Source organism: Oreochromis aureus, linkage group 6 (genome assembly GCF_013358895.1).
Source record: "Oreochromis aureus strain Israel breed Guangdong linkage group 6, ZZ_aureus, whole genome shotgun sequence".
NCBI classification, from domain to species: Eukaryota; Metazoa; Chordata; class Actinopteri; order Cichliformes; family Cichlidae; genus Oreochromis; species Oreochromis aureus.
The window spans coordinates 14,441,215-14,462,020 of NC_052947.1; the positions used below are offsets into that span (position 1 = coordinate 14,441,215).

The 20,806-nt window shown below is 39.7% G+C and overlaps 1 protein-coding gene across 3 annotated transcripts in view; it reads right to left on the reverse strand.

Annotated features, from left to right (window-relative positions):
• tmem131l (transmembrane 131 like) overlaps positions 1-20,806 on the reverse strand; it is a 30,812-nt gene that overhangs the window by 7,976 nt on the left and 2,030 nt on the right. For 2 of the 3 annotated variants that reach the window (XM_039613407.1, XM_031729786.2), the window contains exons 3-22: positions 17,399-17,442; positions 11,569-11,640; positions 8,158-8,281; positions 7,928-8,044; positions 6,476-6,580; positions 5,241-5,315; positions 3,887-4,040; positions 3,171-3,229; positions 2,988-3,093; positions 2,801-2,903; positions 2,463-2,607; positions 2,113-2,283; positions 1,960-2,026; positions 1,756-1,879; positions 1,565-1,634; positions 1,316-1,425; positions 1,141-1,210; positions 903-1,036; positions 463-605; positions 179-365 (exon numbers count right to left, since the gene is read on the reverse strand). In XM_039613407.1, coding sequence (XP_039469341.1) covers positions 179-365; positions 463-605; positions 903-1,036; positions 1,141-1,210; positions 1,316-1,425; positions 1,565-1,634; positions 1,756-1,879; positions 1,960-2,026; positions 2,113-2,283; positions 2,463-2,607; positions 2,801-2,903; positions 2,988-3,093; positions 3,171-3,229; positions 3,887-4,040; positions 5,241-5,315; positions 6,476-6,580; positions 7,928-8,044; positions 8,158-8,281; positions 11,569-11,640; positions 17,399-17,442 — 2,180 coding nt within the window. The remainder of the gene's footprint in view (positions 1-178; positions 366-462; positions 606-902; positions 1,037-1,140; positions 1,211-1,315; positions 1,426-1,564; positions 1,635-1,755; positions 1,880-1,959; positions 2,027-2,112; positions 2,284-2,462; positions 2,608-2,800; positions 2,904-2,987; positions 3,094-3,170; positions 3,230-3,886; positions 4,041-5,240; positions 5,316-6,475; positions 6,581-7,927; positions 8,045-8,157; positions 8,282-11,568; positions 11,641-17,398; positions 17,443-20,806) is intronic. The other variant, XM_039613408.1, reaches the window with a different exon arrangement.

Consider the following 20,806-nt stretch of genomic DNA (forward strand, 5'->3'; position numbering starts at 1 on the left):
AAGAATATAAAAAAGGAAGAGAAACAGCAAAAAATATATCCATAACAAGAAAAGTAGGATATTGGGCAACTAATATATTGCGCAACCAGAAAAGTAAACCCCATTATGGTTTAAAATGAAATCCAAAAAGTTAAATGAGGGGACGTCATGAAGGAAAGGAGTCTGAAATTCCACTCACGCTATGGTGAGCTCAGAGGAGCTGTTGTGATCGAGGCTGAAGGAATGACACTGCAGCACCTCGAAGCCAAATCCCTGACACTTGTAACCATTTATATTCATTGACATGACTGTCAGGGGAAGCTCGCCGGCATTCTCCACCTTGAAGCTCTTTCTGATGGCAAAAAGGGGCTTATTGCTGCGCAGACCTGTAAGCGTCAGAAATATTGCCCATTAGCCTGATTTTGATCGTACATTTAGCTTAAAATTTACATTAATATGACAGCTGATAAACTTCACTCTCACCATCACGACACTCCATTAGCGTTGACTGAGGAACATTAAAGCGTAAAGAGGCCCCAGGACCAGGCAGTTTGCTCCCAACTTTTAGCAGCTCTTTGGCCCCGTGGCCCTGCACCGTCACCATATCAAACACCGTCAGGTTGTTCCTGGAAAAAAAAAAAAAGAAAGAAAAAGATTAAAAACACACAAACTCAGACATCGAAAATTAAAATAGGAAATCAAGAGACACTTAAATCATGCCACATTTAGTCTTCAGTGTTGTAAACAGACAACTTACCGACTTTTTAAAAACTGGCTACAAAACATGTTCCACTACACTTTTGTACCAAACCGGGTGCCACAAAAATGGTGGGAAATGCGAAATGTCTACGAAACACAAAAAACTCAGCACATATGGACCCAGAAGACACAATCAAATCCATTACACTATTATCAATGAATACCTGATGATAAGAATGGTGGTGGTGGGTTTGTGTTCAGAGGGAGTAAAAACCACAGCAACTTCTCTGGACTCCCAGGGCTGCAGCAGCAGACGTAAGACTCCCTCTCCGGTTTTTTCTTCCATATTCTTACCCACCTGTACAGATGCACACAGGAGGGAAGAAATGGAAAGGATTAGTCAAAGAAAAGAACATGAGACGGTGGCACAGGTTTATTTTGAGGAGTTTTTCCAAGGCTTACCTTGGAGGAAGAAGCCAACAGAGAGAACTCTGTTGTGCTGATGTTAACAGAGAGAGGGCTGATATTAAACCTGCCAATCCAAACAAAGAAAACACCTTCAGAAGTGGAGTAGAAGGAGGCGCTGCAGCATCAAAACAGCTGTGTACTAAACTGCAACAATAACTTGACAACGTACCATTTGGTTAGAAGGTCCAGAGCCTCCAAGGGAGCAGGGTACAGAGAGAGGACCCGAATCTCTACAGAAACCACTGAAGACGAAGGATTCTTCAGCATGAACGTCTTAACCTGGAACAAAAAAATGTTTATTTTATAAGACAAATGCTTGTTAAGAATAAATGTTTTCCTAAATTAAAAAAAAAATATCTTAAAATGTGTAACTAATAAAAAATAAATGCTGTATTTTCAGTAAACAAACGTCACCCACCTTGCTCTCATTGACGGGAGTAGCACCAAAGTCCAGGAGAGACGATGCCTCCACTGGGAGTCTCGGCCACCTGACAAGACGAACATATTTACATGAATAATTATGCTAATGCTGACCGCTGATGGAATATAAAAGCACACAATGCAGGAGTGTGTGTTTCTCTGTGTGTGTGTGTTAAATTCAAGAATAACCTGCAAGGCAGCTTGTCTTTGTGGCTCTGCCATCGAGAGCAGAGTTCAGCTGCTAGTTTGCTGTCCACAGCCCAAGACGAGTGGGAAAAATCTGGAAGAAGAGAGCGCTGCCACTCTGAGCGACCTAATGAAACACACCAGAAAATAACTTGGATCATAACATCTTCCATCACAGGAAGAAAGAAAGAAAGAGAGAAGTTTTACCTGTTTCAGACAGTCTAAGAGGACAAGGACGTCCACACTCTCTTTCCGCCTCAAACACCACCTCTCCCTGATGGCAAACATACAATTTTAAATTTCTACACAAATGCCCGACCCAAACACACTACCTACTAACCACTGAAACTGCTATTTTACCTTGGAAGGATTAGGATGGAAGTACAGTGGAACTTGCAGTGCTGTGCCCAGGCTGGTATTCAGACTGAGGGTGGAGACCTGGTTAACAGGCAGGGCCCTGCTGAGCAGCTGGAGGGACAGGACGTGCCAGCAGCCCTGAGGAACTGTCAGTGGAGTGTTGAAGTTCATCACCTGACAGACAGGGGGCAGCAGAGACAATCTGTTAAATCTTCCACTTTGCTTAGAATCCATATGATGAATGAATAACTTGTTACAGGTCAAAATATATGCACCATAACCTGGAGCAAATTTGATCATTGTGTGATAAAAACTGTGTTCTATCATCACATGTTGCACTGGTGCATGCCTACCTTCATTACCCCCTGCAGCTTCTCTGAGAGGCTTGCGTTCAACACAATGAGAGGCACGGGGAAGGGGTTGCTGAGCCACAAGTCCACCTGGTTAGCAGCTCTTTGTTTCATCTGGAACAGGCTGAACAAATCCCCGACAGGCCATCTGAAGAAAGAAAGAAAGAAAAAACATTAGTATAAAATGACCCCAGAAGAAAAATATAGATGATATACATTGATATACTTGTCTGTGTTTTTTAGTACCTTAAAAACACTTTTAAATGAACTATTTCTGGGGCTATGTTGCTTCAGATCAGGTATACGTTTAATGTGATGATTGCAAAATTCCTCCATGTTACCTGTGTGGAACATGTAGTCCAGGGAAGCTGTAGGCTGTCCTGTTTCCCATAATTTTCAAACTGATATGACTTATACATTTCTGGTCGAGGCCAGGCAACGAGCCTGATAGAAAATACAAGTACAATTTCACTCAGAAGAATCGGTACGGGCTTAGAGGAAACTATTGCAACTTAAATAGGTAGTCACCTCTGCAGGCCAGTGTAGCCACTTCAGTGAAGTTTTTTGCTTCTGGTGTCAGAAGAACCTGATTAAAGTCCAAGCTAGCCTCTACTTTTGATAGCACCTGCATGTCCTGGAGACATAAAACAACGTTTTAGAGCTGCAATAATTCTACTCGCTGACTGTTGTACAACAAGGCAGAACTCTCACCTTTATATAGAGCTTCTTCCCTCCAGAATTTAACATATAAACTCTTATTTTTGATTCCCCTGTTGGAAGAAGCAAAGAGGAATGAGAATAATGTATACAAGTGTGATTCATGTGTAATACAACAGAATGAGGAGGCCGCTCAAACAAAGCGACATCAGAAAACAGGCAAGTATAATAAAATACTTCAGAAAGCGGTTCTGAAAGACAATAATGGTTCAAACTAATCACAGGAACTGTACACTGATGCTGTGTACACAACTGTGGGCAAAATAATTTGAACCTTCGCCCCTGATTTGGTGCAAAAAACAGAAAGAAAACAAAAATCAGGACTGATGTCATATTTCCCATGCCTCTCATTAGATGGTTCTTTCAAAATGGCAAAATAATCCAATTCTTTTAATTGTATTCCTCGCCTAGTCAAACTAATACGTTTAAAAAATGGAAGCGACTCCACAGGAAATATAGAAGCTCTGTTATGGTTAAATCTGTTAAAAAGTAAATATTATTTTGCTCTGATAGAGCTCCACCACACAAACATTCAGTGATGTAATTCATGTGTAGGCTGAAATAAATAAAAAAAAATACCAGTGCATGTTTCTCTTTTCATACTGAAATACTGTTTTATGAACGACAGTCAGAGTCGAGCCGTGCAGCGTGGCACGCTTGCGGTGTGAATTGCCTTCAGGGCACGAATCAGAAAGGTCGCAGACACCCACCGAATGCATCCTGTTCGGCAGTAGGGGCCAACAGTAGGACCAAAATGTGCTCAATGACATAGGGCTTGAGCTTGTCCAGCTCAGCAGGCTGGTCACCACGTGCCGACAGATTAATCTGCAGACTGAGACGCTCCTCGCTTTGGAGGCAGGACCCCTGGGATAGAACAGGAAAAGCATACCAGTCATGCACCAAACACAAGGACAAAATAAGGAGCACATGAACAATGAGGAGTAATCTGAGAATTTAAAACAAAATCCAACAAGCGGGAACAGAGACTAGATACATACCCTGACATAGCTGACCACTTTTGCCTGTCTGTTAACCGCTACCACCCTCCCTGTTACTAACACCCTCTTAAAGTTGACAGATCAGTAGTGGGATAGTGCAAATCTCACTACAAACCAGGGATCGTCTCAGTGGGTGAATCACCACTTGACGAACTGCAGACAGATACTATGGCTTGGTGCCACTGGGGGATCAAGGCCTGCAAAAGCAAAACTAATCCCGTGAAACCAAGACTACTGCTAACTTTCTGTTGGGCTCATTTGATCTGTACACAGCCGTGACTCCGACCCAAAGCCTATTTTGTTCAAGTAGACTTGAAAAAGAACTGAGCAGCAGGTGTTGGTCCTGAATACGAGCCAAAAGTTACAGCCGGGCCACTCGCGCCACAGCACACAAGGAGGATTTCAGTTTGTATTAATATGACAGCGTAGCTGGGCTGTCTGCAGCAGTCTTCTCTCGCTTCGTGTGCACTTCTTCGATTATAAGGTTTCTTGAGAAAGCAATTAAAAGCCTGGCAAGAGATCTCCCTCTCCTCAGGGCTTCTGCAGAAAACAGAAGGCGCTCAGATGACGAGCCCGGCTGTCTGTTGGAAGTTTAAGACTGGCAGGCCTTCTGCTCAAGAGGAGTGAAGCTCAGCTCCGATTTTGCTAAGTAGGGGTGAACTAAAAATGGTGCAAGATCACACATCGTAAAAAAATCAAGTACGTGGCTAACTGCCTTTCTATTTCTTTCTCCTTATTTCCACAAAGTTTGCCCTGAGCTTCTTCTCATAGCATCGTGCTTTTCTTTTGATATTTTCAAATGCTTGCAGTAACTGCAAATCAAGAATATCTAGGTTTTTAAAATCAACAACAGTGCTTCAGAGAAGATGCTAAATTTTCAGGCGTGTTTAAAACCATTCTGAGCTGGAGTAATCCACCAAGATCTTCCCACTGTCTTTAGAGCCTCTAAATTCAGGGGTCTAAAATGCAGGCACACGAACCCCTGTACTTGTAAAACATGATTCTCCAGAGCAGCGTGTCAGCTGAAAAGGCTCGACAACTACTGAAACAGATGGAGACAAATTACCTGTGGACTGTTCCAACTCTTCGGTAAGCTGCACTCCAGGAGTAGACCCAGTATAGTGATGTTGGAGGCATCTTCCTGCAAGAGCAACAGCAATCATCACAGGTTAAATAGCCTTTTTCTTTTACTTGCTGTAAAAGCATTTGCATTGCAGTACTAAAATCCCAACAGGTGCACAACAGGATACAAAGTTCAGAGCAGCTTTCTTGAAATTGCACTCTGATATTTTAAAGTACAATAATGTGGTGTATAAAGAACACACTTTTTCAAGGTAAATAAACAAACAATGACCAATCCACTTTGTTTACACTGATTTTAGAGCTGCTGGTTTGGGAAAGGTGTGACAAAAGAACATCAAGTAAAAGTAAGCATACATGCATGTACCTAATTACAGATCTGAGCTCAACTTCAAGCAACAAAACAAAACTCAAAGTCCTGGACCTGAAGTGCTTAAGCAATTATGTGTAAAGTGGGAATGAGGTCAGATGGGGAAGTCACTAAAAAGATTTAAACATCGGCTACAACATGAAGCATAACACCACAAAGAAAAAAGAAATGTTGCAAAATATTGTGAAGTTGGTGCAAATGTTACAATTTGTGTGTGATAAGAAAAAGAAATACACATATACATTAACACAGAAAGACAGAAAGAAAGAAAGACAGAAAATCATGCATGTAGCTTTGGCAGCCGTTTGTGTGACTGAGTGAGCACAAGTCTCTGCACTTCGCTCAGCTGACATTTTGCAACTGCCACCCCACTTCCTGTTGTGGAGGCGGACACGCCTTTCAGATGCCTCTTACTCACAGACAAAGACAGACACATACACACTTTCACTACCTCGGCTTGTTTCAAAAACTATACAGAAGTTGTTCATTGGTTTTCAGTTTTGCGTCGCTGTGAAGCGTGTACGAATGAATGCTTCTGTGTGGCTAATTTCATTTTAAATCAAGTGTCTGTTACATTGGAAGCAAACATTAACATTTTTAATTAAAAATAATAAAAAAAACAAAAGCTTTTTTCCTATCAAGTTTTATGCTGACGGCAAACACATTCATAATTTAATAAGACCTAGGCTCATGCCAGTGTGCATAACAAAGCTCCTGTTTGTATCTTTGCACCCAATTTTGTTTATCAGCGTTGGCAGGAAAGTGGAAAATCAGCTGTTTCCAATGATGAGCTCTTATTCAATACTCCGTGTGTCCTCCACAGAAAAACACAGAGACATTCAAGAAAGTACCTGAGTTTGGGTCAGCTTAATGCTCTGGATGTGAGGGAATATTAGGAGACTATCCTTTCTTTGGACAGATTTTAACGATCCCTGGTCTTCTCCCACACCAAATACCTGAAAAACAAGCAGTTAACATTTATACATTTATACTAAGAAACATCGTCAGCAAGTACACAAACAAGTGTCATCAACACATACGAGTGATTGGGATGATTTATCCCAGTCTGAATGCACATGGAAGAACTCAAAAACCACAAAGGCAAACTGACTGAATATAGCTCCACTATATGTTTAAACTATGAAGAAAATTATGCAAAACTATCAAGTGCAAACATTACTGTATTAAAGACAGCGGCATGTTATTGGCTCATGTTTATTTCGTTGTTGTGGCACTGTGCCGATTGCAAACTTTAATTTCACATAGAAGTTTTTATGATATCTTTTTTAAACCACAGGTGTGACCGCTTGATTCTGATTACACCCTGAAATAAAGTCAAACTCTGATATTGCTACTGTGATAATAATAGCAGCCTGGGAACAACCTTACTCTCAAAGCCACTCCTTAATAATAATCGAACCAGGAAACTCTGAGTTTTGTTGGTGATAAATAAATGCCAGAGGAGTTGCCAAGATGGCTGTTGAGTGTCGAGACTTGCCTATGACAACCGTCATTACACAGACTTAAGACTTTTGGATTTCTGTGGGCAGTCTCTGCATGCTTTGGTTTCAGTGTAGAGCCCAATTATGTCTGACATCCAGCTTACAACTTAACTGATCCCACTTCAAATACAGCAAGCATTGCAAGTGACACAATTTTCACTTAAGCCGAGCCTTGAAAGGCAAACATCTCTGACAAAGCTAACCAAAGGCTACAGTGTTTAAGCAAGCTGAGGTTAGATAAACCCTAAAAGTGGTCTCACAACCAGACTTTATTTTTCTTCTCCTTGTAGCAATCTAACTCGAGCCTGCAGAGTTGCAATAAAAAGCAGAAACATTTTCAGTGAAATAATTAAAGCCTCAAATAAACAAACAAAAAAAACTTATGAAACCAGCGTGCTTTCTACCTCGAGGTAACAGCGGAGCCCTGAATAAATGGATTTTCACTAAGAACAATAAACGCTTTCTCCTACCAGCATTATTTTTCTTTATTTCTTTAGCCTCAGCCATGCTTTGCAAACTATTTTTGAATTAAACATCATTTGCATGCTCAACTTTCTAATGGCACAAAGATCAGCGTTTTGACTTGCGTGTAAGCGTGTGCACGTGGGATGAGGAAAGCATGAAACCAGCAGTCTGGTCAGCTTCTATTTTGGATAACAAAAGCTGACGTGACTGAGACTGTTTGTAAGCTCATACAAGGACACATACTGCGATAAAACAATAGCATGCAAACAGTATGTAAATGCTTATCCTCTTATCTGGAGACGCGAAGTGAGGGTAAAAAACACGTCTGCAACTCACCTGGTATGACAGCAGCCCATGGGCCGATGTGTTTATAAATAATGTGTTTTCTATATTGCCCTCCTCAGACGGGAGGAAAATTAGTTTAAAAGATGCCTTCCCCCTAGGAGGGATCACCTGGGTACAGAGGAAACACAAAGCAATGAGTTATTTGAACAAGATACACATTTTACTTCAAGTACAATTATTTCTAAGCATCATTACTTGTTAAGAATCTTGCACGGACTTACTCTTCTGTGAAAGGAAGGTATGTAAAAATGCCTGCTGGATGTAAACATTGACAGCAGTGTGACAGGAACTTCCTGACTGGGGTTGTGTATATATATGGTTTCAGCTCTTGGCAGCCCCAGCGGCCTGTAAAGACACACACGAGAACGTTAGGATTCCCCAGTGAGTTACAGGAGTGCCATGGCTAGCTGAATAAATGGAGGCACACATCATTATAGTTCACTACATACACATCTATAAGAATATTCAAACATCCCTGGCAAACCTTAGACCCCCCTGCTGCTCCCTGAGAAAGTGGGGTGTGCATGAACGTTTATTTAAAAATGCATAGTTTTGAGAGCGTACCCTGGGAGATTCTTTACACGATGTTTAATTATGTAAACCACATTTCTCTATCCCAAATAATAACAGGTTTAAGGCTATAATATGAAGCTGGGCAAGACCAGTGGAGCTGAGCAAAGATGGTCACACTCACGCCTTTGCACTTCTATGAAAGTTAATCCTTTGTCCACTGTTAAGTCTATGTTTACAAATTCTTCCATAATAATTTAGATAAGCCTCATAGTTCTGATCCTCTGCAGTAGATCAGTAGCATTTTGAATTCTGTCAATACAGGGAAGCTGTAAGAGGCAACTCAAACTATTTGCATGGAAAAGATGAGTAACATGTATGAGCTCTTTTATTGAATCCAAACAAGCTGCCACTGTGAGAAATAAAACCACATACATACACAAATAAGCAAATAAGGAAGGCTATTAAAAGCTGTCTGTTATATCAAACAAACTCTCTCAGTGTGGCCGCTTTAATCTATTACAGTCACATGACGCTTCCTAGGGTTTTGTGTTAGGTGAATACCTCCTACCCTGCCCTTCGCACAAGCACTTTAGAGCAAGTTACACACATCTGTATAACACCTTCTGTCATGAAGGATGTTAATGTTATTCTACCTGTGTATAATTGAAGTGGGATAACTAAAAAGCTGACAGTCTCACAGGTAAAGAGAGCTAGGTCCCACTACTAGGCAGATCAATACTCACATGACTTTTTTTTCTCATTTAAAAAAATAAAAAAGGGGGGGGGGGGCTTTTGAGAAATGTTTTACATAACGTTCAGCCTGTTGGACCAGCAAGCATTTGTTTAACATACATTACAATGTGATAATATGATAAGGACAAAAAGTTTCACAGTGCATCTCTTTCCTTCATTGGCTTCACTTGACAGCAGTTTTATTCTTTGATATGTGGTAGCAGAAATCACTGAGCAAACAGCACTTGACCCCACTCTGCTCTAAGTACAGTGTTTTTGTTTTTCCTCCACAGTCTTTCCATTCGATCAGAGCAGCGCAGCTGTGCATGTACAGATCAAGCTAAGAGCAGCTTAAACAGTTTGTAATATAACCCATTTGCAATGACAACATATAGTGGCGTAAAGTCATTCTCAGCAGAGAACAAAGTCACGCTCCCGTTTTGTGAACTGTAATCTGAGCCTTTCTATTAAATGTTTTGGTAGCCGGTCCAACTGCATGTGCGGGTAAGTGCATTTGAGCCCATTCCTTTAAAGCTGTTTGCAAAGTGTAGCCTCAGTGTAGTAGGCTTTACTGATATTTTGCCATCTTGTGTGTCTCTTCTGCTCAACATCGCAGGTAGAACAAAGCATACGACGACTTCTTCCTTCTCTGCGGGGGAAGCTCGGGAACACTTCTTATTTTTACTGATTTGAAGTTAGAAGTTAGAAGTGCAAGTTATGCACTGACAAAGTGAATTACTACACAAGACTTATTTTAAATTGTAAGAAGAGTAAGACATGAGTCTGTGGCTCAGCTCATACTCGTCTACACATCTGAATGGCAAATTGAATAAGTGGGGTGTTTAGTCGCTTTGGCCTCTGTACAGCTGCTGCTGCCACCTCTGCAAGCTTGTCTGAACTCCACCTCCAACCCAGCTCCTCCTTTTCATGCTGGGTTTGAAATAATCCACGTCATGTCTGCTGCTCTCTTCTGTATATGCATGAGTATGTATGCTCCTGTCTCACAACAAATGAATGCAGAGAGAAAAGCTATTTTATTCGCCTGTAGTTGTCCTGAGTGAAATGCACACAAACAGAGGCACCTCAGCTCTGAACAATTATGAAAAGGTTTCATCTAGAGATCTATATAGAGAACTACACAATATCACATTACAGTATATAATTTGAGACAATTTTAAAACGGGCTGGGAAAAAACAGACACTTTGCAGCAGAAAATCATGAAACTCTTCATATTACCAGACTCTTCATTTGAGACATTTCCCAAGCCTCAACTGAAGCATCTTTTGCTTCCTGTTTGTCAGTCAGAGCGACTTTACTTTCATTTTAGGCAAATGAACTGCATGCACAGCAGAATTTAAATCAAGCGAGATCGTGGTCAAATTAAATAGTTTCTACTTTTTCTTTCAAAAATCTGCCTGATCAAACATGTATAAATTACATGTAACGCCAAATTATCACCAAGAGGCACAAAAACACTCTTGATATTGGCAAACATGATCTTTTTAACCACATCAAAATGCCATGCTCTATTAATATTGTTTGAAATGCCAAACTAGGCATTCCAGCATGCTTAAGATAAAACACAGAGTGCTTGGTGTGGTTTGCATCACTTGCAGTTCCCCTGCTCAAATGAACTTTGTTATTCTTATGAACATGTTCATTTTTGCTCTGTTAGGCCACATATATCAACCAATTTGAGTCAGTGTTACTGTTAGAACCACAACGTTATCCCAAAACTCACGTATAAAAAGGAAACCACAAAATGGTGAGTGAATGGTGAGTCTTATAGTACTATTTTAAACTTAATTGTAAATTCCCAGAAGCAATTTCATTCTAGTGTCCAAATATGTATCTAATACTGGGATATCTTTTGCCTTGTGCATTCCAAATCTATGACATAAAATATGAACTAATAAAAGCTGCTTGTGACTGTTTACCTTTAAGCAGAAGCAATGGGGACTGCCGTGTAGCCACAGTATTGTGCCTAATAGACCGTGTGTTTTGGGAGTATCAAGGCAAACAGTGACGTTCTTAACCCCATCTGGCGGGGTTCAACCCTCTGCAGTGTGTCTGGATGCTGGAAAACCAAACTGACTGCCATACTTGGCTATTCTAACAATGAAGGGCCCTCAGTTTATGAAATGCTCCCTTCTATAGTATTCATCACAGTGACAGATGACACCACTGGCTTGCTTTAGCTCTACATTAAAATAACTCAGTTGGGTTTTCCACATCATTCATTTGAGATGGCAAACTCAAATCACATTTTCTCCCTTGTCTTATGTTTCTGACTATATAATTAAAGGTGTCCTCCTTTTCAGTACAATATTAACAAAAGCAATGCTTGGATAGAAATATTAAAGCTGAAAGTGAGAGCGGCACTTACTGGGTCCCAAACTCTAACACTGGAGGCTGAAAATGCAAAGCCTTCCCATTCTCCTGCATATACGGGGAGGAGCTGTTGATCAAAAGAAAAACACAAGCAAAAACAAACTGTTACCATTTGTGCATTTGACTGAACACAGAAAAGTTGCAAAGCTCATAAACAATCGTTTAGGATCTTCAAAAACTGTAGATCAAAGAAACAAAAACTGTATTTTAAATGAATAATTGTGAGTGTTTGTCAGATTTAGTGAAAAGTGAAAGATGTGATGAGTAAGCAATCAATACTTCTAAAAATACGCCTGCAGATGCAGCAGTCATTGTTTCTTTTGGAAAGTGCCAATATAGATATATTTTTTCAAAACAAAGACATTTATTGCACTCGTCCTCATGGACATTATTCATTTTATTTTTATTTATACCCCATAATATAAATATCTTTGACTATTTTCTTATTGACAGTACGGAGCTTGAGTACCACCAAATTATTACATCTGAGTTTTGGAAAACAAGCATTTTTTTGTTGTCGTTTGGTCACAAACTGTGTCTCCAAAACCTGGGCTCATGCTGAACTCTGAACGTTATCATATCTGAAGACAAAGTTCATCCCTGACAGCAGAACGACCAAGTATTTATACACATAAAAACGACTCTAAAGCTCTGCTATAAGGACCAAAGTTAAACACCAAAAAAGTAAGGAAGGGAGAGTGACACTGCTATTTTACAGCCATCTTATCAGTAAAGCCAACGCCCTAAAAACAATGGCAACAGTGCCCATGAGGAGTGAATTTCATGTCCACAAGATACATCGCACATCCTGCTGTATGCTAAAAAAACAAAACAGCGTAGTTCAGATCATATACATCTTAAATTAAGCTCAGTTTACTATACTTTTGTAGCTCTATCCTGAGCCAGGCAACATGTTTTCATTCAGTGTATGTACAGTGAACAATGCAGGAGAGTGATACTGAAAATGGTCAATTCATACAACAACTACTGTCCTTCAGCGATACTTCCTTATACGCACACACACCAACTGGGCAGGCTAGATTGTGTTAGAAATACACAAAAGGGGTGGCATCTTCTGCTGGCCATTGTAGCTAGGTAGAATATCTCACAAACTGCTGGTTATGTTAGTACCAGTTCCTCATGTCAGTCACCAATGGCCTTCGGCCACAACTACTTATAGTATTATGGGGTCTGCTATCACAGCACGCAGGCATGGGTGCAGGAGAGGAAGTGACTGAGCTGCTGGTGTGGCCACATTCTAAGTTTCACGACACAGCTAGAGGTGGAAGACACTCACTTCTATATAAGGGCAACATATGTGCTAATACACAACGGACCAAATGAAAACCACTTTGTAAGCAGCGCAGAGCTGTGCTATGGATCTAATGTCAGAAAACGGACCGTCACTAAAAACACCACGAGGATAACAAAGAATTTTTAAGACACACACGTTTATTTTCTCTTTAAAAGTAACAAGTACTTTGACTGAGTCTGAGTCTGCTCTTTTTCTGATGTCAAGCCTCTTCTCACAGATCTGACTCAGTGTTAGCTCCGTTTCTTTTCAGTGTAATTTTTGTTTGTCACCTTGACTGCTCATTTTAAAGGTGAACAGATTAATAACTGTTACAGCTATTTTTTTTAAGAAAAATTATGATGAAGAAACAGGTCTGCTGGGACACCAAGAGATCCACAAGGCATTTCTCTCTCTCGGAAATCATGGGATTTGGGATTTTAGGGGTTACTAACTGACTACTGAATACTTCCCCAAGTCCAAAATTAAGCAAAGTATAGAACAATTCGCGCACAGTCAAAGCAAGAGGACCCTGTGCAAAAATGATCACACACTGAAGACCGCCACGGTTTACAGGAAGGTCTGTACCTTTGGTTTTGGTGTTTGGTGAACAGTGTTTACTGCTGAGTGGAAAAATTACAAACTTAACACGCTATGTTGTTGAAAAAAGCCATGATTGATTTTACACTCAGGTCCACTACACTTTTATACACAGGTAGCTGAAGAGAAACAGGTGAAATAACAAATCTGCTCTTAAGGAACTGTTTATCTTTTCTCCTCTCCCCTCTGGCCAATCAGTAGGTACAAAGAGAAGGATATGTATAAAACAACGGTTTATTTCAGACTAAACTAAACAACGCCCATTATTCATAATGGGTGTTGGAGTTTGGAAAAGGTCACAAATATAAATATAAAGGCACCAACTCTGTCGAACACTATTTTCTATTTGGCAGATACAAATGTTGTGATCATACAAGTCATTTGACAGTAAAATGGAAAAGGAGGAAATCTGATGCTGTACTTGTTAAAACAGAAGATGCAAAAACATCCCAAGTGTGAAAAAATGCTCCCCCCAACTTGACTAAACCGGCAATGATGCAACTGTCAACCAGTGTGAATAAATAGATGGACATACAATTTCATAATTACCAGCAATGTTCTGCATGAATGTATTAAACAAGTAAACGGGAGGGAAAATAAAATTAGTGGTTCTGCTGGGTCCAGTCCTCTTAAAAACCACATTCAGACCTTATAAAATTAGCTCTTTATGATTACCAACGTATCATCAGAGCACAGTAATTGTGATAACTGCAGAATTCAGATGCTACACCACCTCACCTTCTCTGGAAGGTGAGGTGGTGTAGCAATACAATGACACTTCTGAAAACGTTTCACAGAGAAAAAAATGTGCAAATGGATGTCAAGTAGACACTGAGCTAAAGAAAGAATGAAGGCACAAATATAATACAAAAAACCACAAATGAACTGGCTGTGGCTTGTTCAGAGGAACACTGCCTATTGCATTACATAATAAGGGCTTCCCTCTCACGTTCAGTATAGCTCTAATGGTTTATTAATTTCTAGCCTGCCAAACAGTATCATTTCAGTGTTACTCAGAGTGGAAAAACAGTGTGTGGGTGAGTGTATGAGGGGTCAAATGTGAAAGGGAAGTGAGGTTGTGTGCTTGTACAGAGGAGTCCCGTGCCATGGCTAGCATTGTTGTTTCAAGGTCAACAGTTTTACCACATAGCTATTCATACAATTAAAAGCACACTTCTCTACCGACTCGGAATAAAAGACCACCTGCAGAACAATGTTAACTTCTGCAAAAATTCTGAACAAATATTAAAATGCAAAGTGAAACACACTCTTCTCTCTGTAGTGGTTAGTAGTGTCAGGCTTCGTTCACATCTTCAAAGGTTAGCTGGGGGCTTTTACCTTGTCATGTGCATTAGGAACTTGGAATTTGCTGTAAATTCAAAAGCAACTGCCCATGAAGAAAAACCCAGCCTCTTAACAAGCACACCACTGAGCTGTAGTCTCAGGGTTCTGTCCACTGCCACAGTACAAAAATAACAAGTTATGTTTGGTGCTATTTGAGCCCTTGGATCTAACTCAAATAAAGTCAGTGTTAGCAGTGACCTGAGCCACGCTCCAGGGAAAGGGTTAGGACTAGACGAGGGTTTAGATCAACTTTATTCACACACATGTGAACTGACAATGACATTAAATCCACATGCCACAGTATTAACAGTATACCTCTATAAAACAGTATCATAAATGGTCCTGGTGGAGAATAAAGTAAAAAGGCCTAAAAAGAGAAGGATGTAGGACTAAGATATTTTGACGCACAAGAGCACAGACAGAGATATCATTAACCTCTGCATATGTTGCCTGCTTTGCTCTTTAGGCTGGGAGAGGGTGATGGCAGACCTGGTAAGTGCCTGATAACCCAGGCACGAGAGGCCTCACGGCTCAGGAGGTCTTGAGGTCAACCAGAACTGCAAAGCCTCTTTTCCTTCTCACCTCTCAAGATTTAAAAATAGTCATATTTGCACACTGTTCACCAACTGCTGTCTACATGCAAATCACATTAACCTCAAGATGCTTGTCAATTTAAAACAGCTACAGATTTAGTCTTTCAAGTTTATGAAAGTTGGCATTGGCTAAAAGCTATTTATTTTAACAAAAAGTTTTAGTGATAATGTTTTTTTAATAATCAACACTGACTGCATGATATAAAAATACATTTATTTTGATATTACTTAATGAATTAAGTTGCCTGCTAAACATATGTGCTCTATTCAGACAGTTTCTATTTCAAATATTAAATGAATTTACTAAACTAACTGCATGCTGATGCTGACGAGTGCACTGAAATGTCTCTGTGGTAAGGTAGCATCAAAATCAACCCAATATTAAAATGGTACAAAGAACTGAGAATTTCTTCAACCTGACAACCAATTACAAACGATTTGATCAAGTACCTTGCATATTCCACAAACTTTTTTCCTGGTGTTTGGATCTTTCAAATAAATATGATGATTCCCATTTAGAAGCAATCTGTCATTCTGAAACAGGTAGGAAGACTATGTTTATATGACCAAAGTAGCTCTAATATCTTTTAAATTTGTCTTCTATTGATATCCAATCACATGCAGCATGCATGTATCTTTTCTTTCTTTGCAAACCCCCGCTTCTCTCCATTTTTTTCTCCTTACTCCCAAACTCATATCAGGGACCTTATTTTAAGTTCCAAGAAAACAAAAATGCTTCTAGTTGTGCCAGTAAAATAATCACTTTGAGTAAAGACAGGAAGAAAACACCTTTCTGGGAACATTGGGCCACCAATGACTGAATCTCTTTGCATGAGTGCAAACCAAAGAATGTGCAGGACAGAGGCCAGATATGCTATGTCATAAACGCATTAGCTCCACAAAGCAGCCTTAGAAGGTTTCTTTTTTTTGAGAGAAAAACAGAAAGTACTTTTTCATTTGATTCATTCAAACAAGACTGCTACAATGAGCTCACCATCCACAGTGAGTTTGTCTAGACCGTCAGCTCCCAGCAAACAAAACCCATTCAGAGACCATGACCGAGAAAACATGTACGCCTTTTCAAAACACGCAGATATATCAAGAAATCAGGGATCATGAGACTTGGTTAGGAACACACTGATAAGCAGAACAAATAATGGAATAGTTATCAAAAAAAAAATCGTATCTTTAAGGCAGGAAACACTGCCTTAAAGGTAATCAGTACAGTCTCAGAGATTGTACTGAACCAGCATTAGAGTTTTTACTGACATTTATTCTGCTCAACAATTATTTTGGAAAGATAACCAAGAAGGCTAAGGCAAGAAAATATTTACAAATGTTAAGAACACGCCTCAAGATTGCGCCATTTCTGAGCAGCCATCAATACCACCAGCCTGATAGTGAGCAACACTATGAACTGCTGAGATTCTGAAGAAAACGTCTATTTTTCCAACCAGTTTTGTGCAGGAACAGAAACAGATGGTAAAGACAGACCTCCCCTCCTTTTTCTTTCAAGGAGTTCTAAAATTAGGCAGGAATTTGGTTCTGTGCCTCTGTAACGCACGCCCCCAAACTCTCTCCATCACACACCCCCTCACTCACCAACATAAACAACACAGCCTGCATGCAGGCAAAGACTTTAAGCTAGCTACACTGAAATCACACTGCATCATTTGTCTGGGTGAAGAGAAAAAACACGTCACACGGCAGCTACAGTTTAACGCTGCATATTACACAAATCCCTTGACGCAGCTCTTCTGTAATTTGTATGCTGTTAAAAATGCTCAATAAGCATATAAGAGTTTTTTTGCATTTGGGTGGTAACAAACCAAAAAACATCTTTCAATATAGAGCTTACAGTAGAATTTTATTTTGCATTCTGCTAAAGAAACCCTTATGTATGACAAGATATCTATGTAGGTTTGTTATTTGTTAGTCATCATGTGTCTTGTTGGCAAGTCTCTACCTAGGTATTCAGTTTTAGCTGATAAGCTTACCTGTCCTCGAGTGGAAGACCCTCTTTTCTTCGCTCCTTCTCCACCTGAAATTTGATGAAAACAAAAACAGATTAAGCAATTTGCATCAAATTTGATTTTACCGTGAACCTGGAACAGTCAGTGGAAACTTAAAATGGCATTAAAGCTTGTGCATCCTGGCTCTAACCTCATGTCTGCCAGTGTTGGTGGACTGTCATGCAGTTCTTAGAACAGGGCAATAAGCATCTGGTTTATGGATGTCTACATCTTCTCTCTACTAAAAAGGGCGTTTTCAATGTTTTATGTCTGAACTCATCTTTACAACATCTTCTACACACAATACTTCATCCACAGTCACAATGCAAAAATGATGTCTTTGCACAGAAATATCCCATTTAAGTAGGTATTCACACTTGAGCTTATGTGTATCCTAAGATCGCCCTGAAGATGTGCTTCAACTTGTTGTCCTTCTGGGTAATGTTAGAAAATACATTTGATTATTTTCAAAGTCTTATGTTTCTTGGGTCATTTGCTGTAGGACGAGTCAACAGGGTGATATTCACAGGTGGGCAGGCTTGAGCAGGTGAGGTACTGGAGCCTCGAAGAGGTTTGCCCACAGGAAGCGAAGATGAGAGTTACTGAGATAATCGTTGACTAATTGACTAATCAAAGAAAAAACTACCAAACTAATCTTTAGTTGAAGCCCTAATATACACTTAAAAATGATTTTGGTGTATTCCAATTTATGCAAACTTATACTGTCAGCCTTACCAATAATCTTTCAAGGGTTTTCTTTTGGTTTTTTTTTAATTAAACTGATCCATGTTCATGATAAAACACTGACTGTTTATATAACTTTCAAAATCTGCACACATTTTCAGGATCATCTATGCCCACCCAGTTAAATTAATAAAGTACTGCAGACTACAGGCGTTCAAATTGTTTCCATTTGCAGCTAATAAACACCAATTACTGGAACCAAACGTGGACAACACAAAAACGCAGGAAGATCTCTGAACAACTGAGTTCATACATGGATCGGCAGGGCAATGAAAATGAAGAATAAGTGGATGCCTGCAGTGACTATTACTCACTACTACATTAGTATTATGTGGTAGCAAGATAAAAATAACAGTCCATCACAACTTGTGTTATGTAATAAATACTTTGCACATATTCATTTAGGTGCCATGTATTTACATCTCAGTTTCATAATTTCATTTTCAAATAAACTGTAAGTTACTGCATGTTTTTAGTGGCATTTAACAGAACGTCACTTTTTTTTTGTTTTTAAAGTAGGAAATGCATTTGTAGATTTAAAATTGAACTGTAGATGACCTGAGTATTACAGCTGATTGTAAAATAAAATAGGACAACTTGAATGGCTTTATAAAAGAAATTTTTGAAGGATCCTTTAACAGATTTTAAAATGTCTGCACAAAAACTGGTTCCTATTTGTATCATATTGGCAACCAAAAACCCATAAGCGAAATTTAAATGCTTTACAAGCAATGGATATAGAACGCTATTAATCACCATGAAAAACAACTATGCTCTTTAATTCTTCTTTTTCTAATGCACACATAGGTTTCCTGCAGAATAAAAAGCATGCTACCAGTCATTCCTACAAGTATTACATTTGTGTGAAGTAGGAATCTAGTTACCCAAAACATTGCCCATGTACTAAGCTCTGTTTTATGGTAACACTACTCATGGGAATATTTAACTGAATTTAACTGAAAGCTGTTGCTTCTGTAATAGATCTAAACCTGATTTCTGTAATAAAGGTGTGTAATATGCTCAGCATGCTCAGGGTAACAAAGGCCCATGTCACCATAACATGAGGAAATCCTTACAAGTGCAACATTTCCTTGGTCCTATTTTGAAAGTTCACTTGCTGATAAGTGAGTGCCCTAGGTCTTCCTACCTCATATTTTACTGTCCTACTGGCTCAGTAGCTAGGCTGCTTTTCTGGCAGGTTCACAGTATAATTTAGGTGGCGATGGGAGTCCTTGTCCTTACATTCTAAAGTAAGCTGGAGGGCCACTCTAACCAGAACCTGCAGCAGATCGAGAAGTGGTTCATATGCTGCTAAGCAGAGCTCACCAAGGACGCAGAGCACAACAAGGACTACGCTCAGCAGCTGCAGTCTGAGACAGTGGATTGGAGTTAAAGTGCTGGATGAGAGGCTAACTGAACGACAGCTGATTCATTTCTCAGCTGTTTTTTTCCCCCCTCTTCTGCTATTTGCAGAAGATGAACGTACACACTGAATTATTTAATAACTGTGAAACTGCATGAGTCTTCTTTCAAGACAGATATGCACATAAACATATTGCCACTGCAAAAACAGCCCTGGGCAAGACATTGAAGCTAAAATTAGTCACAATGGAAGTTATATTCACAGTTGTTATTGTGCAAGTGTGGAAGTTTCTGGTGTTCCTCCAAATAGGCAATTTTTAAAAGCAATTGATGTTTCATGCATAGTGCTCAAGCATAGTATAAATTTGTGTAAAAAAAAAAAAAAAAATAATTCAGCCATAACAGAAAAATGCAGAAATTTCCATTAAATGATGTAAGGCAGACTTATCGCCTTCGCTGCACACGGACCAGTGATGCCACAAAAAGCCCCGGGGTGTGTGTAAGTGGGTGAACGAGAAACAATGTAAATTGCTTTGTAGAACTGCTAAGGGTAAAAACGCTTCATAACAGCCGACCATTTAACCACATAAACCTTTCCCCAGCATAGCAGGAGCTACAGGCCTCGGCCTGAACAGCTCCAGCTGATGTAAATTTCTTTCAAGAACTCCAACACCTTTAATAGTTCAACTAAATGAAACAAAACTAATTTCACTAGAGTGTGCACAACAATAAAATAACAAAAGCTTATGCTGATCACTGCAGCAGCTGAGCTGATAAAGCATGAGAAGGAATATTCACAAGCACAGCAGCAGTGTTTGTAAACGATGAGTGCAGAAATGACAAAACCCAAACAGGAAGATGAAGCAGATAAAACTGCAATTTATTTAAAATTACCAGGGAACTTCAACCAACATCATTAGACCCGAGGCCAATCTAAACACGTGACCCATAACAGATGGTAATGGTTACAAAAAGCACAATGTGGTCACAAAGGAAATGTACAGCAGTTACTGCAAGTATTACAGGAATGTGTTTACAGCCCAGATTTGATTCCGACGATATATCTGCATATATGACATTGCATCTCCAGCATCACTACTTCAGTGAACCCACAGCACTAGGGTAGAAGATAGACATCCATGTTATGCTCTGTTTCACATAGCTCATGTAACTGAGACAAACGCTCCATCCAATACTACATATGACACTCAACAATGTCAACAAGCCAGTCACCTGCTAACTGATCTGGAAGGTAAGTGTGGAAAAAAAACAAAACACAAAAGAAAC